This window comes from Crassostrea angulata, chromosome 6, assembly GCF_025612915.1.
Source record: "Crassostrea angulata isolate pt1a10 chromosome 6, ASM2561291v2, whole genome shotgun sequence".
NCBI lineage: Eukaryota > Metazoa > Mollusca > Bivalvia > Ostreida > Ostreidae > Magallana > Magallana angulata.
The window spans coordinates 57,370,076-57,388,896 of NC_069116.1; the positions used below are offsets into that span (position 1 = coordinate 57,370,076).

The 18,821-nt window shown below is 34.3% G+C and overlaps 1 protein-coding gene across 4 annotated transcripts; it reads left to right on the forward strand.

The window, feature by feature from the left end:
- The first annotated feature begins 1 nt into the window (after nt 1).
- Nucleotides 2–17,691, forward strand: LOC128186831 (phytanoyl-CoA hydroxylase-interacting protein-like). 4 transcript variants are annotated; one of them, XM_052856760.1, is made up of 5 exons: nt 2–1,556; nt 11,097–11,397; nt 14,323–14,366; nt 15,896–16,163; nt 16,341–16,454. In XM_052856760.1, exons 1-5 carry the CDS (start codon nt 1,398–1,400, stop codon nt 16,394–16,396), a joined length of 828 nt encoding a protein of 275 aa, XP_052712720.1. In that variant the 5' UTR covers nt 2–1,397; the 3' UTR covers nt 16,397–16,454. The 4 variants fall into 4 exon arrangements, with proteins under 4 accessions (XP_052712720.1, XP_052712717.1, XP_052712719.1 ...); XM_052856757.1 differs by having other exon boundaries at nt 19–1,556; nt 16,247–17,691; XM_052856758.1 differs by lacking the exon at nt 2–1,556 and adding an exon at nt 6,917–7,385 and having other exon boundaries at nt 16,247–17,689.
- The last annotated feature ends 1,130 nt before the right edge of the window (nt 17,692–18,821 follow it).

An 18,821-nucleotide genomic window follows, 5' to 3' on the forward strand; every position in this document is an offset into this window, starting at 1 on the left:
ATAATATTTTACATTAAATTTGCTTAAAGTACATGTGGGTAAATATAGTCTAAATATACCGCGGCAATGATTAGAAACACGTGTACAGATTCATTCATAAGATTATTTTCTGCTGGTCAGTAAATAGAGAATTCTTAAGAGATGAACTAGGGGTTATGTTTACATCATTAGGGGAATTGTATTGCTGATATATGATAAGAAACACGGAACCGAGTTTGTGGCTAAGTGTTAAATATAAAATACGATATAAACTGACCACGGCGCGTCGGAGTAAGTGAACGCGTTGTGAGATGAACATATAAGGGTACGGAGGTTGAGGTGACGTAGGTAAGGGCATATGGACGGCGGAGATAGGACTTTTGGATTAGTGGTAAACCGAAGTCTTGTCTGCGTTGTTCTATATTCAGGTAAGATCATATTATTAGTTGTTCAGAGGATTTCAATATTTTATAATTATTATGTATTATATTGATTTGTTAAATGGTTAAAATTGGAATGTTCTATAAATTATAAAAATAAAAGGTTAATAATATTTAATAAATGAGTGGTAAACCGAAGTCTTGTCTGCGTTGTTCTATATTCAGAGCTTGGGTAAAGCATTTACACCCTAGAGCGGGTAGGACGCCACTCCCCATAGCGGTGCGCAGTCCAGATTCCTTCGGTTAAACAGCGATTTCAAGATCCCGTACATTATGACAATTTTACCCCAGTAACACTAAGAATTGTCATAATAAGTGGGGAGAATCTGGGGTTTCATCTTCGTTGCTGAAAGAACGGTGTACAGGCTTCCCCCAGGCCTTTATTAGGGTGCGTTTGCAAGAGGACGCGGAGCCCTAGGAATAAAATGATCCAGAGGCGAGGCAGTGTGTTACGGTTAACATTACAATATTTTTCATGAATGGCAAATGAATAGCAGAAAACACGTCACAAACTAAACTGACTCCATTCCAAAAACTTTAACGTGTGGTGTCCAGACGTTCCGTGGATAACCTAGGTTCAAAGTTATCATTGGATAAATATACACAGCCTGACGATACGGACAACGAAATATTGTTCAATTCAAATACTTATAAACCGGACTATTGGAATATTTCAACAGAATCTCCTCCAATTAGGTTTGAACCTGGAGTTACGCCTAGACAATTATCGGAGACAGGCGGAGCCAAGTTCAAGTCAGCAGGAAAAGTATTTGGCGTTAAATCCTCCGTCAGCCCCACCGCCGCCCGTAACGAAAATTCAACTAAAGATAAACTCGAGGAGCACGGTTACGATCACGAGACAGAGCCCGACGGTACTGTAGATCCGTCAAAGACAACACCTTTCAAACTTTCAAACGTTTGTGCGTGCTGATCTAAAAGAAGAGCAAATTCGTGGTCGATTTGGAACCTTTTCCGACGATGGTTGGTCGAGTCATTCGCAGCAAGCATACGAGGACGCAATGGACCAGGACGGGAATACGCGTGCGACAGAAGACCACGTACAGAGTGCGCGTTCTGGAACAGACACAAGAGACAATCCGACGATTTTTGGAGGGTCAACGATTCAATCAGCTTCAGGTAGAAACTTAAGCATGTCTTCAAAAAATTAAATTAGAGACATTTAAAGGAGACGGTACACAAGATGTAAATGCATGGTTTGAGAGTTTTCGTCAATGGGCTAAATTTCATGACTTGTCTGACGACAAAGCGTTGGATGCCTTTCCATTTTATTTAGAGGGTCATGCGAAAATTTGGTATGAAACATTGTCTCAACAGCAAACAAGAGGCCCATGGGCCACATCGCTCACCTGAGCAACAATGGCGAACTACATTGACTTAACACACTTTACGGTCAGACGCGACCTATCTTCCATTATTTTCTATTTTTTCCTATCTCCACAATGTGAAGATTTCCACCAAGTTATTCCATAATTATATTTTCCTGTTATATGATACTTTATTTATTTAGATATAAAGTGTTCAATTGAAAATATATATTATTACTTTATTTATAAGCATTCAAATGCATGTTGCATGCTATTTTAAGGAAAATTCTAAATATTATAGCTCTAAAAATAGCCTGGTAATAAACCTTGAATTTTTTGGAATTAACAGGTTTAAATGTTAATAAATAAGGAATAATTTATCAAGGAAATTTATATAAAATTGAGGAACGTCTCGTGTGTCCTTAAATAATTATGAACTGTAAAATTTAATATTTAGCAAAGTTAAGTACCATGATAATTTTCTGACCTAAAATTCAATATTTTATAAAGGCGTAGGGGTGTAAAATATATTGTGATATATTAATTATATAACACCGGTATATTATTTCCTACAGTTTTTGCACATATGTGAACAGTTTTAGCTCATTTAAGATAAAAAAAAATCATACATTTCCTAAGACGTACATCAGTTAAAAAATCAGCACCCATTGTGGGCCTAGCTTATTGTGTGTAATCATAATTTGAACATTTTGAATCTACACAATTAAAGGATGCCAACATTTTATTTCATTAATATGTTGTCTTAGAGGCTATGCAATGCATATTTATTTTATATGATGAAAATACTGGAAAAGGTAGTTACCATTTACCTGCAATATTTCTTGTTTGGTTTATTGATATTTATGAAAAAAAATATCGAACTTAAATTAGTGTAATTTTCATTTTCCACATCTAAGTGAATATATTTTGTGTGTTTATTTAAGATGCCAAGATCTATGAATATACCATGCAGATGAGATACATTTCATTTTCACAGCTGATATCTCATATGTGAAAGTTAACAAAGATTGAGGGACAGAGAATCGCCAGCTAGTCTGGAAAGCAGTACGCAGTGTTTGAACTCTGTGGCAAAAGTTGCTAAGGCTACATTAAAAAACTTAATTGGTCTTCTCTTAAATAATTGTTTACATGATGTAAACTTGTGTGACATTTAATATCCTTACTCACTTGATCGATGAAAACATTTGACTGGAAAATGTTGTCACATGATGTGTTAAAAAGCTATATAATTTAATGTATTGTCAGGCATACAGGTATCAGTTCTGTACTAAGGCCCATTAATTATTTCATATTCCCTCAAAAACAACAAACGGCTACAAACCAAGATGATTTTCTGCTGCAATATTTTCTTTAAAATAATGATAATGCACGGATATCCTCATAATTATAATGTGTCAGAACTGTTAAAAAGAAGTTTTTATTTACTCGTTTGAAAAATACCAAAATTGTTGCAGATGTAAAATAATTTATCAAATGAGAAAGGACCCCAGAAAGTAGTTATAGCACATCATCCTTTTGATTTTTCTGTACACAAGTATATAATGTTTAGCAAGACAATTCCAATGATCAACAAACATTTCAGCGTCAGTCGTAGAATGATAGGCAACTTTTAAAAACTTATCCAATTTGTTAAATTTCATTTTATTTAATGCATTCATACATTATATAGATAAAATGTTTTGTAATTGAGTTAGCCAGGTGACACAAAATCAGTTAATGCACTGTGTATTTTGGAGAAATTAGTCCTACCCTATGACCCAATTACAACAGTTTTTAGTTTTAAAGATAACTGTAAACAAACGGTTTTGCATTAATTTGGCAGAGTTATTAAATAATTACAACTTACCTTCTTATATATTGTAGTATCAACAAGAAATGTAATGATTATCGATTGTAATTTTCAATGCACGGTATATGTGTTTGCATCACCCGTATTTATAACCTCTAAAGATAAGACAGTCGCGGGTGATTAATCACAACAGGGTTTAACTGAGGCTGTGAAAACGTCTTTTCAAATTCATAAACATCTTTTTATTGTCTTTGGATTTAATTTACACGATTATGAACTCGGAATACATGGCTACTTCAAATTCTCTTTCAAAGGAAATTCCGGCGAAGTTACCGATCAAAAATCGATTATTTCAATCAAAGTCGCTCCCTTGTTTGATCCTTGTTGACACAATTAGAAATTAATAAACAATAAAAACAGAGGGAAATGCACTTTAGTACGTTGTTAATGCATCAGATTTTATCATTTTTGCAGGTAAACAATCAACTGCCTATTTACCGAAGTTTATGTTTCAAATACATGGCGATTGTTTCCCAAGTTAAAAAGCAAAATGAAACGAAAAATTCAAAACAAGCTAAAACCACCCTCACAAGTGAAAATGACAACGCGTTGAAATATTTAACCTCAATTTACTTCACAATAATCGGCACCAATGTTAATTCCATGTTTCATAGATTATATTCGCACGTGAAATGTTGCACAACAAACTGCCAGCTTCAAACAAAGAACCTTGTTTTCGAGATGCAGTAGACTGGCGATGCCTGTCATAAGACCAGTTTATCGCATTGAATTGCCAGTCTACGATATATGGTATAACGAGCCATTCTTTATTAGTATTTTCGCAATTATCTCAAATTTGGAACAGAATTCGCGTATAATTTTTGCAATTTATATTTTCCTTTCCCTAAGGATGATTTATGCTAAATTACGTTAAGATTAACTCAGTAGTTCTTGAGAAGAAGATTTTTTAAAATGCACCCCCCTTTTTTACAGTGTCGAGGTTTTCTCCGCTTTGAATACAGATCGGACTTTCATTTTTGCAATTTATATTCACCTTCTTATAAGGATGATTTGTGCCAAATTTGGTTAAATTTGGCCAAGTGGTTTTAGAGAAGAAGATCAAAATGTAAAAAGTTTACAGACGGACAGACAGACGGACAGACAGACGGACAGACGGACAGACGGACGACGGACAACGGGTGATCAGAAAAGCTCACTTGAGCTTTCAGCTCAGGTGAGCTAAAAATCAAATCCTTTTATGTTCAAACCTTTGTTTTTTGAAAGATTCAAAGAATTGGAATTTTTTTAGATTTATTTGTGTTACAAATGAAACAAGGCGGAACAGAACCTGTGATTGATTTTTGTCTAGATTGATCAAAATAAAAGCTCTTGTAGTAACTCAAAATCCTAAAACTATGGAACAATTAAGACAAATTGCTATTTTGGCTGAAAAATCGCAATCAAACCAAGTCACTGCTTTGGAAACTTATGAAAATTTGTTAAAAGAAATCAAAAGCATTAAAGATCAGATGGTAAAAAAGTCTGAAGTCAATCAGATGACCCAAGGTCAGCAATACGCCCAACCATATATGCCTCAGCAGTATTCTGAGTCATGGCAATATGTACAGCAACCACATGTACAGCGTGCGCCCATATTTGGAGAAAGAGCATCTCAAAGGGTCAGGTTCTATGAACCACGTGAGAGGTCAAGACGACCAAACCCTCGATTTACAAGGGCTAGATCACGGTCACCGGTCACTGCGCAACTCCAAAGTAATGAGTTCAAAACAAGATACCCTCGCATGATAACTCCGCCCCGTGTGGAAATTGCCTTGGCATGTGCATGGTAAATAGATGCCCTGCCCAGAATGCGGTCTGTTATAATTGCAACAGAATTGTCAAGGGCAAGCAGAAAAACTTTAGCAATACAATAGGAATTCGCGACTGTCTAGGAATTTTGGGACAGTTTCAAACAGACAAAATTTTTCAAAATTTCGATTTCAACAACGATTTAATTTGAATCAAAGAGGTGAAAGCAAACTGAAAAGTTTTCAAAATTTTCCAAAAAATTTGAATTTGAAATCTCGAGCAAAAGTTAAATTTTATTGTTCCCACAAAAATTTAGATTCTAGAGATGGGCAAGAGACAAAATCTGTTGGTACATTAATTTCCTCTAAGAAAAATGTTCGATTCCGCTATTTGTTGAAAATATTCAATTCAAAGCTCTTTTAGACACTGGTTCCACAATTTCAGCAATTAATTCACAAACTTTGAAAAGAATTCAAAAGCATACTGACAAACTTCAAAATTCAGCTATCTCTTTCATAACGGGAGCAGGAGGAACAGCGTATAATGTGAATGGCAAAATTGATTTAAAAATCAAAATTGCAAATCTGAATTTGGTTCAAACTTTTTATGTGATTCAGGATTTGTGTCAGCCTATTATATTAGGTACTGATTTTATGGAAAAACAAAAGGAATGCACTAGATCTTTGTATTTACAGGAATGTTCTACTCATGTTAATCTAATGAACATTGGTCAAGGGGCGGCGAGAGTAGTGAAAACAGTCAATATTCCGCCGAATTGTTTTGCTAACATTCCAGTCAAGATATCGCGTACGGAAATTAATGAAACAATATTATTAGAACCGGTCGCGACTAACCAGAAACAACTCGGGATGGCCAAGTGTCTTGTTATCAATCGCCCAAAACGTGTAGTTATGCAGGTCGCTAATGCATCTACTAATGATCTTTGTCTAAAAGCGGGAACAATAGTAGCTCGTGCCAATAAAGTTCACAAGCACAACATTTATTCTATGAATGAAGATAAAACAACGGAAAAAGGTGAATGTAAAAAGGTTCCTTTAGATAAACAAGTTCCTTTAGATTTGACATCTATGGTTTTAACAAATGATCAAAAACAAGTATTTATAAACAACAACAGTGGCGTGTTTGCAAATGATTTATCAGAACTGGGTAAATGCAACAATTTTTATCATTCCATAAAAATAACAAATGAAAAGCCAATTCAGTTGCAGCCGTATAGATCATCACCAAAGGCTAAACTAGAAATTGAAAAACAATGACAATAAACAAATAAAATACCCACAATAGCCTGTTGCATGAAATACACAGTATGCTCAATCAAAAAATATTTAGTTATAACAAGGATTATTTCATCAAATGAACACCCCCCCCCCCACCCAACCCTCCCCCCCCCAAAAAAAAAGAAAAAAAAGAGAAAAAAAACAAAATTAAACCCCCCCCCCCCAAACCCCCCCCAAACAAACAAAAACAAAAAACCTACATCTGTACAATTGTATATTTTTTATTTGTACGGTTATATCTCAGTGTAAAGTATAGTTTAAAGTTTCTACTTACCAATCCATTCCTGAAATGAGCGACTCTTCGAAATTAAAGAAGGAATTTAAAAGGGAAAAAATAACTAGATGTAAAATTTTCAATACATGAAATATACCACCAACAAGTTACTAAACATAGTAGTAATGGTTTATATATTCCAAATACTATTCCTTGAACTCGGATTTAGGTCAACCTATTTCAGAAAATACATCGGGTTACCTGGTTTGCATTCAACGATTGTCGTGTTTTGTTATACCTACTATTGATTAAATGAGTCAAAATGTAAGTACATACAAAATGAAGCGAATTCTTTTTCTTTCGGTTTCCATTCTATGTATAGAAGTGAGCCTATCACTAAATCCATTGGATTTACAAAATTTACAGATAGAAATTTATTCTATATAAATGATTGTCCTCAGAATTTCACAAACTAGTTGATTACGAGTAGTTTGATCTATCAACATCATGGTAAGTATGTAGTTTGTATTTTGATAAGAATTGTAAATATTGAACACGGGCACCTTACGTTATATACAAGAATTTCTCGATGAAAAGAATTATACCACCTACCTATTTATGAAGAAAAACATATCTAACATCAGTAGATTGTTGACTATTTAAGTCATCACCCCCAACGGATAATGATCTGCAGTACAAAGTCTGTGGACGACAACTGTTTAGTTTATAAATACATATCAATATTTACTAATAATCGATGTTTGTTTTGTGATTGATCTACATATATTTACAAATAGAATATTTTGTTGACATTTGTTGGGGCCAGTGATAACATGATTTTTAGTCGACATTAGTAGATTTCGCAGGTATGAAAGCATATTAGGGCCGTTGTTGTATAGCAGTTTTTCCCCCAAAGTAGCTTTTCCCCCCGGAAAACCTACTATATATATAGTAGCTTTTCCCCCATAGTAGGGTTTCTCCCGCACGTTTTTGGTTCAGATTTTATAAAAAATATTTATGGAAATCCAGTAAGGATTAAAATCAATGTTTCTACACTCCCATGTTGTATACATGTATATCTGCATTCATCTGTACAGGTTAAGTTTCGTTTTGCCGATTTATTATCTTTATAGACGGTGCTGAAAGTTGAACATGTGTGTAATGGAATTACACATAGAATTTAATTTAGGTAATTTATTGAAAAAAGTTTTACAAGTTAAACACTTATATTCATAATTCTGTGTTCTGAAATTGTATTAAACGAGAATGTTTTAAGAATTTCTTGATAAATCTATCAGACTTTTTGTCTGTTTGTGAAAATTTCATCCAGGCTAAACCTCTGTTTTAGAGAAATTTTGTTTCCGATGTTTCAGAGCCCGATTTTTAAAATCCTATTATAATATTTATAATGCATATTCTTTAGGGTCCAATGTCTCATAAACTAGAAATGACCATATCACCATATTTTTATAGTGGCAAAGGTTTACCACTTGAAGATGACTCTGAAAATTTCAGCCCTCAGGGTAGGGGCCCTTAATGTTTCAGGGCCCGATGTTTAAAACCCCATTATAATGATTGAATAGTGTTTTATGAGGGGTGACCCGAATCTCAAATTCTAGAGATGACCAATTAACCATATTTTCACAGTGATAGTGGTATACCACTAGTAGATGACACCGAAAAAAGCCCCCATGCAGGGTAGGAGCCTTTGTTGTTTTCGAGCCCGATGTTTGAAATCCAATTATAAAGAATATGTATTTTTAGGGCCCCATATCTCAAAAACTATAGATGACCACATGAACATATGTTTACGGTCATTTAAAAGTAAAACCATCATTTAAAAATACACAACCACTCATATATTTCTTTATCAAAATGATTGAAAATTACTTTAATTCTGCTGCTTTTTTTTTTGAATTTACAAACAAAATTTTTTAAAAAGGTACGCGGGTAAAATTCATTATTCTTCAAAACATTTAATCAATTCATAAGATGACTAATGATATAATAGATAATTAGATAAATAAATCAATGAACGTTTATTCATAAAAGGAGAAACCGAAAATCAAAAATAAATCACCAACCTAAGCGCATATACGACTTTTTTACTTGTTAGTTGATTAGGAAAACAAGCTTATATTTAAAAAAAAAGTCAGCTCATCACAATATATGTGTTGGTTGTTTTTTGAGTTTTTTTGTTTTGTATTTTTAATTACCCTTGTTTAATTGTTCGAAGAAATAATATGGTACACAAGTAAATCTTTATTGCAAAAATATGAAACACATAGTATAAATTTTTAGGTAATGGAATCGTACATCTTGATTTATATGGCATCGTTTTCAAAATTGTATATTTATAAATCACGTTGCAAACTTAAAAGTGGAAAAATTAGCAAATAGTGAGTGACAATATAAACATAAACTTAGTTCAGGATCCATTTCACATTTTCCAAAGTAACCAGCAAAGATACCGACATTGTTCTGGTTGTGAAGACATCTCATTGTTTTTTAAAATGTTTAAATCATAATATCTCGCGTTTCGTAGAAATGTGCTTAAAAATATGAATATGCGTAACTTTAAAACGAAATGGTAAACACTAACTTCACATTTGCTTTTAATACATAATTAAAATACCCCTTACCCATGATTTAGAACCCCATCAATCAAAGTAAAACTAAATCATTTCAGTTTCTCATCATATCATTGCATCCTGTTTCCCGTTTGATATTTAGCAGAAGAAATATATATTTGTTTTTAAGATCGTCAATTCTAACGGTATTAATTTAAACTTGATAACCTTTTGGACGAAGGGAGTAATACATTTCCACTTTTTATTCCCTTCCTCTACAAAATTAAGTCAAGATTGGTCAGTTAGTTCCCTGGGAGAAGCTTATACATTGATGGTAATACATTGGAAAATTAATTTTCCAAACCAGCGTATGTATTTTCACTCAAATGTGTTCTCGCGTGTTCATAACGTCGAAGTCAAAACTGTGGATAAGCATCGATTAGATGAAAAAGATTCGAGGTATTCCGAAATCCGTGTAAAAGGTGTTCCAAAAAGGGGTGAGAACAGGTGAAATAAACGATGATGACACATGCATGTTATGAAGGCGCATGCCTTAGTTCACATTTGGGGTTGAAAAACGATGTATTTTAATCTATGTATTAATAAATGTCATAATTATCCCTTTTTGTGAGAAATTAATATCATATCAGTTATTGCAAATTATTGTCACGAGTGGTCCGCAATAAACATGGCCGGAAAGTAAAAATGGGGGAAACTCCACTATATAGTAGGTTTTCCGTGGGGGTAATCTGGCTATAAAAAGGGGGAAAACCCACTATATAGTCAGCTTTCCGTGGGGGGAAAACTGCTATATAGCCATTTTTCCGGGGGGTAGAACTGCTATATAGCCATTTTTCCGGGGGGAAAGATGGCTAGGGGGAAAAGGCACTATATAACACCGTACGATTTAAAACACATTATCAATTTGAAATTACAAATCATCTTTTAACATTCAAAAGATCTATAAAACAATGATATTAAAAGATCATAAAACTGAAATTAAATAAAGTACGTTTATTAACTAATCAAAATCTAAAACAATAATGTATCAATGCATTCCAGGAAACCAAATTAATAGAATCGTAAACGCTATAAACAACATGTTTTAGAATCAATAAAACCACTGTACTGGTTGAGCATTTGAGTAAGCATGATTATAACTAAGAGGTACAGCAAATATGGAACGTAAAACATATAGATATACTATACATGTTCTCGTGCAAAATTACAACAGTGTGCATTATAACATGTACCGATTGTTCTGATAAAACCGTGTTACATTCTATATTGACTCCTGCCACTCTCTCTCTCTCTCTCTCTCTCTCTCTCTCTCTCTCTCTCTCTCTCTCTCTCTCTCTCTCTCTATATAATGTGCATGTGCAAATGTAGCTAAAATGAATGAATGTTGGTATCAACGCCATAAAATTAATAAAATTAGGAAATGGCGAAATACATGTATTTCCTACGCACCTAATAACTTACATCTCGATTTTTGTTGCTTACGTTAGTAATTAAAACAAAGAAAAAGCATAGAAATATACAAATTATTTCAGACACAAAAGAACAAAATAAAAAGTAAGAAAAGAAACAATATATTTAACATTTCGGTTTTATTTTTAAAAACTTGTATTTGAAGTGTTTATTTCTTTAGACAGCAATACTGATGCATGATATCGAAGTCCGAGACGGCTCGGGTGAAAAGTTGAGGATGATGCGTATTAAATCTGAGGAGCACATAGTACATGAGTGGACCAACTCTGTGGTAATGCTGACCCACACATCCTCCAGTCAGAGGTTAGCTGTTGTCGTTTTGGACGCAAAAACCCACAAGAAGGTGCTTGTCGAAGTCCCACACAATAAAAGTTATTCCAACAGAGCCAGCGACTTCATTATGGAAATCTTTGGTGTAAACAGTAATGGCAAGATTGTGACATGCTGTACTAGATCCCTGGGTAAAACAACTTAAATTTCTCACAGCGTTTAGGTAGCAAGGGACAGTTTCGAATAAAGTACCCGTCAATATTTTTGTAAAATTGAGAGTTGCTGTACTTGAAGGCTTATGAGTGTTGCTAAAATTCATGAAATGATTTTTAATGATTATCATTAGTTAGAGGGGTGTCTCTTGTTGAAATTGATATGCAATATGTAGGCCCCTTATGTTAGGTACATGAGAATCAGAAGTAAAATGCGAAACCTGCGGCTATGACTGTTGTGCTGACTTTACACAGTGAAATTGCAAGTTACAGACGGGAGGTAAAATAACACGAAAAGTAGGTGGATGGGACATTGTAAACTATACACTGGTAAGTTTCTGACATGTGATAGTGCAACATGCACGCGGTACGGAAGGTCAACCCTCTGCAGGGAATTAGCTGGGGGAGGTCTAAAAAGCTGAAAAATCATGAAAAATTAGCAAAATATGAAAGGGTCAAAATCTCATAAAAACCAGTATGTAGAGAATTTTACAGGTTTTGACTAGTAATTTTCTTCAGAAATTGGTGACTGGCCTTATAAAGAGTGAATTAAAGGTATTTGTGCTGAATGGGAACTGAGGAAATTCTAGTTACAGAGCTCCGAAGACATGCATCCCTTGGCTACAATGAATTGTATCAAAAAAACTGTCCCCTGCCACCTTCAAGACTACATGGTATTTTCATATTTCTCCTTTAACTGTAATTTTGAGTGGATTTTGTACCATAAGTAATACATTTTGTGAAAATGGATGATTTTCTTGGCTATAGATGTCATTACATGATTTATTAGCTAAAATATTCAAGGGGAGTAACTCCCTCTTAAATGTGTAGAATGACCACCACTAGAGTAAATTGGCTAAGAGAGTAGGTATTTCCTATCCTGATGACAATTAATAGGCTTAAGTTAATTACTGAGATAAGAATAAATATTTTAAAACAGTTTTTATCAATTAAATCATTAAATTTATGAATTTGCAGCCATTTTGCTGTCTGATTTTATGAAATAACATTAAGCCACCTGACTTATATCACCCAATTTTTTTAAAACAGCATATTTTTATATCAAGTGAACTTTACATGTAGACAAATGCAGTTATCAAAGTATACAATATGTCAAAAAACTCAAGTTTTTGCTCCTTCCTATCAAAAAATGGTATTTTAGATGTATTTACAGAATTGAAAAAGCCACCCCCTCTTTCCAATGGACTCCATTACCATTACATGTAGGATATGTAAATGTACATTTGACCTTGAAATAACATCTGCTATGATAATTACTCTTGAAATGAATAAAAAACAACATATTTTTTACCCTTTTATTGTATATATTCATCAAAAATGTAGAAAAACATGTAAAATTTGAACATTTTTCATGGAATTCTCATCCGTCCCCAGGTACCCGGGTGTATTTGAATTTCATTTTAATTAAACACACACATCACACTTGTAGGTCTTACTAATTTAGCAAAGTTAAAAGGAGACTAGAAACCAGAATATGTAAGATATCCACTAAATATGATTTTAGGCTTAGTTTTTCATGAAAACAAGAAATCACATGTTGGGCGACATGATTTTTTCTGAATAAAAATGCTACAAATCATCCATTTACCAAAAAAAAGATCAATTTTAGATAGCAGTGTTGGTTGTTTTTAAATATGTGTAAGAAATGACTCAAGGAAACTGCCAAAAGTTTCATAATATTAGGTTAAAGTGTTCAAACTAATCCTTCTTGTGAAAATCAAAAGATAGGGGGAGGGTATACATGTAGAGGGATTTCTAAGTGATGTGATGCTTTTATCATAATAATATCAAGCCAATGTATGTAGTTTTGAATAAGGTTTCTTATTTAAGGAGGTTGAACAACAGTTGACCTCTAAAAGATTAGGTAAAGATGCTTTATTTATGGAGAACCCTATGAATCTGTGTTAAATAGAGGAAAGTGGAAATGGTGGGTTCACTTAAATGGCCATATTTTTCTTAAACCTCAATGGAATTGTCAAAATGTGGTGTACTTTTTCTCAGAATAGCATAAGCCTTTTAATTTTAAGACAAGATGACTTTTCAGAGAATGTAAGTGTATGTTAAAGGTAGCAAGGGACAGTTTCGAATAAAGTACCCGTCAATATTTTTGTAAAATTGAGAGTTGCTGTACTTGAAGGCTTATGAGTGTTGCTAAAATTCATGAAATGATTTTTAATGATTATCATTAGTTAGAGGGGTGTCTCTTGTTGAAATTGATATGCAATATGTAGGCCCCTTATGTTAGGTACATGAGAATCAGAAGTAAAATGCGAAACCTGCGGCTATGACTGTTGTGCTGACTTTACACAGTGAAATTGCAAGTTACAGACGGGAGGTAAAATAACACGAAAAGTAGGTGGATGGGACATTGTAAACTATACACTGGTAAGTTTCTGACATGTGATAGTGCAACATGCACGCGGTACGGAAGGTCAACCCTCTGCAGGGAATTAGCTGGGGGAGGTCTAAAAAGCTGAAAAATCATGAAAAATTAGCAAAATATGAAAGGGTCAAAATCTCATAAAAACCAGTATGTAGAGAATTTTACAGGTTTTGACTAGTAATTTTCTTCAGAAATTGGTGACTGGCCTTATAAAGAGTGAATTAAAGGTATTTGTGCTGAATGGGAACTGAGGAAATTCTAGTTACAGAGCTCCGAAGACATGCATCCCTTGGCTACAATGAATTGTATCAAAAAAACTGTCCCCTGCCACCTTAGAATTTCTGAACACTGGTATATAAAAAAAACCTAATATATTTCTCACAGCGTTTAGAATTTCTGAATACTGGTATATAAAAAAAAACTAATATCTTTCTCACAGCGTTTAGAGTTTCTGAATACTGGTATATAAAAAAGCTAATATCTTTCCAAATATTTAACAGATCCAAACGAACAAAACGAGACGATTGATCCTGTAGAGGGCTTGGTAAGTAAATCCATAGAGACAACAGGACGTTCAATAGAGAGCGAGCAAAGAAAGAACGTCTCTCTCTCTCTCTCTCTCATATAAAGATTTTACAAGGAAGAAAAAAAACCACACAAAACTTTAACGATCAAAAAATCAACATTTAAAAAGATTGCTTAAAAATATTCTGGAAAGGTTTTAGTAACAAAGATACCCAGATGATCAAATTTAGATGATTAAATTTAAGATGATTTATAACTATTGGTATTTAAATCTTCTGAATATTAAAGTGTCTGTCTGATTTTCTTTGCGTTCCTACACTGCCAAAAATACCTCCGAGTACCCAAACAAGTGGTTTATCCAAATAAGATATTTTTTCAAATAGAAGTCTCCAGATAATGGATAGCCTGCTTTTCGTCTCTAATATCATAGTACCACAGACAATAGAGTGACTCAGAGCTACTAATGTGATAAGAACTATACCCCAACCAATTCCAACTACATGTACTGTCTACAGTATGTTCACAAAGCATCATACCAACACACACATATATATATATATATATATATATATATATATATATAATATATAATAAGCACAAACATTGCAATATCTCTCATGTCCATAGTGAACGATATAGATATATATAAAGCACAGAGAAATTCACTTTTGTTGAAGCTCCACCTTCCGCCCCGACCGAGGCTTGAACTGATGACCTCTGGAACTCATTCTCCTAGCAGTAAGCAGCCACCGCGCTCCCCACTCGGCTATCTAGGCAAGACTAAAATCTTGCTTTCAATGACGAACGGAACCTAGCGCGCTTGCCACGCACTACACAGTCGCTTGAGATACAGGTGGAATACAGTTAAACGACAATTTGAGAGGATCGGAACGATACACATTGCATAGATACAAACATATATAATAAGCACAAACATTGCAATAACTCTCAAATTGACATGTACCTGCCCATAGTGAATGATATAGATATATATAAAGCACAGAGAAATTCACTTTTGTTGGAGCTCCACCTTCCGCCCCGACCGAGGCTTGAACTCACGACCTCTGGAACCCATTCTCCTAGCAATGGGTTCCAGATTGTGTAGTGCGAGGCCAGCGCGCTAGGTTCCGTTCGTTATCGAAAGCAAGATTCTAGTCTTGCCTAGATAACCTAGTGGGGAGCGCGGTGGCCGCTCACTGCTAGGGGAATGGGTTCCAGAGGTCATGAGTTCAAGCCTCGGTCGGGGCGGAAGGTGGAGCTCCAACAAAAGTGAATTTCTCTGTGCTTTATATATATATATATATATATATATATATATATATACACACACACAATCTGAATTATTATGTAGATAATACTTATACTTTAGTGTATATAGATAATACCACTACAGAATAGTATCTCGCAACAAAAATATTTCTATTGTAGTTACTCTGGATGGAATCTAACAAGTTTAAAAGTGTTCGAAAGGAAAGGATCGAGCGAATGAACCATTTTCAACATACCATACGTTATAAAAAGTTGACTAATCGTTGATTCTATTTGCAGAACCAGCTTCAATTGTCCCGCAGGCATATATCTAAAGCAAAATACGAAATAAGATTTTCTTCTTCTGACGGAACCAAGTTTATATTTTTGACGGAGAGCGAAACGGACGAAAAACATTTCTTCCAATGTGCAAGCGGCACAACTAAGTACGAGATACCCTTTCCATTGAAGCCAACCAAAGAGTACGAGATAAACGTATTTCGTGGAGAATGCTTAGATCCTGGTAGATTCACACTTAGTGAGCATGGATCCTTAAAGTTTCAAGCAGGTATATCAACATGTTTCTGCCAATTTGCATTGCAATACATTTTAACCAGTAATAAAATTAACGAAATTCAAATTATCTTACAGCAATGAGTAAAGGTCGTTTGTCTTCGCTACACAAACGAGCGACCGAGTTTTGCAATGATCGAGCTCTCCACCGTCGCATTCATTTCTTGTACAGGAACAAACCACACCAGTACTTTGATAACATTCGTTCTCAAAATCGTGGAGAAATGAAAAGATACATGAAAAATGATGGTGGGGACCAGGCATCTCCATTGAACAGGGCTATACCGGGCCTTTTCTTTAGTGCCTTCTATTTAAAGAACTGTGACGGACAATTAATCGTACCCCCGACTTCTCCTTTTGGAGATCAAAGATTTCACGTGGCTGTGCCATTTTTTCTCAATTCTAAAAATAATCTGTATTTTGCAGACTTTTACTGTCATTATACAAATCATCATGTAACCCTAGTAGTTACAGAAGCCAATAGTGAATCAGATAAATTTTGTAAAGAAAATCTAATTTTCTTGGAAAGTATTAACAATCCTTTTCTGTACTACAACAGATCGAAACATTGTTTTTTCATTAATACTTCTGTTAATGTTGAAGTATTCTACACAGAAAACATCGATATCGGTAGATTGTTATCATGTCGTCCAAATTATGCATTTTTTACTTTTTGTGGCTCAGTAGGTGATTCTAGAACAAAGTCTTTTATAGGGCAGAGTAAAAATATAAACTGTGACATTTGTAACTTGAATACTTTATAGCAACTTGATGAAATGGTTTATATAATAAAAAGATGGTTTAAAATTAAATGGTTTATAAAATAAAATTTTTGTGAAAGACAGGATTTGTAGTTTATCTTATTTAATATCAAAGGCCTGAAGGGCCATAATGGCTTACGGGTTTGATATGACTATATTTACATGGATCGAGTATGATTCCCTCTATTTCTTACGGAAACTTTAGTTTATTTATAGCTCTATAGAAAGTAACTATAGCTACATGTAATTCATAGATCTATAGAAACTAACAGGACCGATATCAACATGCCCCATTTGTTGATTGGTCGAACCTTAGTGACCGAAAAAGACAGGATTGAAATCTAGACGCCTATTTTATCAATTAGTTGAAACCACCATTGCTTTTAGGAAAATCATAGACTGCATGAAATAATTATGATGATGTCAGACTCAAACTCCAATATGAGACAATTTGCTTCTTTCTTTAATTTTATCCAACGACTGAAGTACATTAACTGTAAATTCATACAACGAAATAGGACACAAAAAACACTTAAAACCAACATGCTCTCAAATATAAGTATACCTTGTATTCCTACGCACTATGAACTTGCGCGAGAGTTGGTGCAAGGTGCGATGTAACAGCGCCACAGCCAGCGCAAAATCACTGCGCGTAAAAATAATATAACCAAATGATGAAAAGTACTGCATGTTATGTACTATAATTAATGAATTCTCATGAAATCTACACCAACAAGTATTATTCCATTTTATTTGTATTTCATAAATGTATATTCATATATATTTTTCTGGGTTTTTTCTACTTTTTTAAGAGGCTGACCTTCACAAGCTTTTATAAGAAATATAGATTCACAGGGCAGTTCTAACACCTTCTGTTTTATTTTGTTTCCCTTTGTACAGAGATAAACTCTTTGGAGGGGGGGGGGGGGGGGGGGGGCAAGAAACAGGCAGAACTATTCAATTACAGCAAACTTGTTTTGACACCAAATTTAATTAAAATTAATTACTGCACTATAACTTTGCAGTTAATCTCTCTTCACATTACATGTGTACACAGTCATTTTCAGAGGCATACTATACGATGTCTCTATGTTATAGTAATATGACGTCGCTTCCGTATATGACTTGCAATCAAGCTTTACTGTACATTGTTTTCTTATTTGAGTACATTTGGTCTCAAGTTTCCAATATGAACAGTTCAATCATAGCACAACCAAGGTAACTCCATCGAGGGAACATTGTGCTATTTTTAGATCTTGGAAAATCCCTAACATTCGATAATGGCGGAGGTGTCGAAGAAGGCACATTATATTAAAACAAGTAGTAATTGCCCCTCTATATACGCATTTATTACCGATTTATAACCCCAGTTTCAATATATCTCAATCATAAGTTCAGTCTTTAATCGTTAAACACTTTCCCCCTTGCTGAGATCGATGTCGATCGAAGTTACCGACGCTCCCTGTGGGTGCAAACATTTTTATGAAGATTGAACGAATTAACGACAAATTTACATTTACTTATCACTGTTAGGATCTAAAATAATTGGGAAAAGAGTTTTTGCTTATAATACATGTATGCATAGCGGAAAGCATGGCGGCACTCTGTGATGCATGGCGGGGCCTATACCTCTATGCAAAAACGGCCTAGGGAAAACACTGCATTTAATATTCATTCGCGTTAGATTTCGAATTTATTTAAATAAAGTCAATTCATATTGGTTACAATAACATAAGTGATAATAACATATGGAAAATATAATCTTGCTAAAAGATATTTATTTTGAACAACAAACAGTTAACTTTGCAACATTCGAATAGAACTATTTTTTGTCTCGCATGTTCAGATAACTGAACTCTTTGCCGTAAAGATTACCCGGCAACTAGATGGCC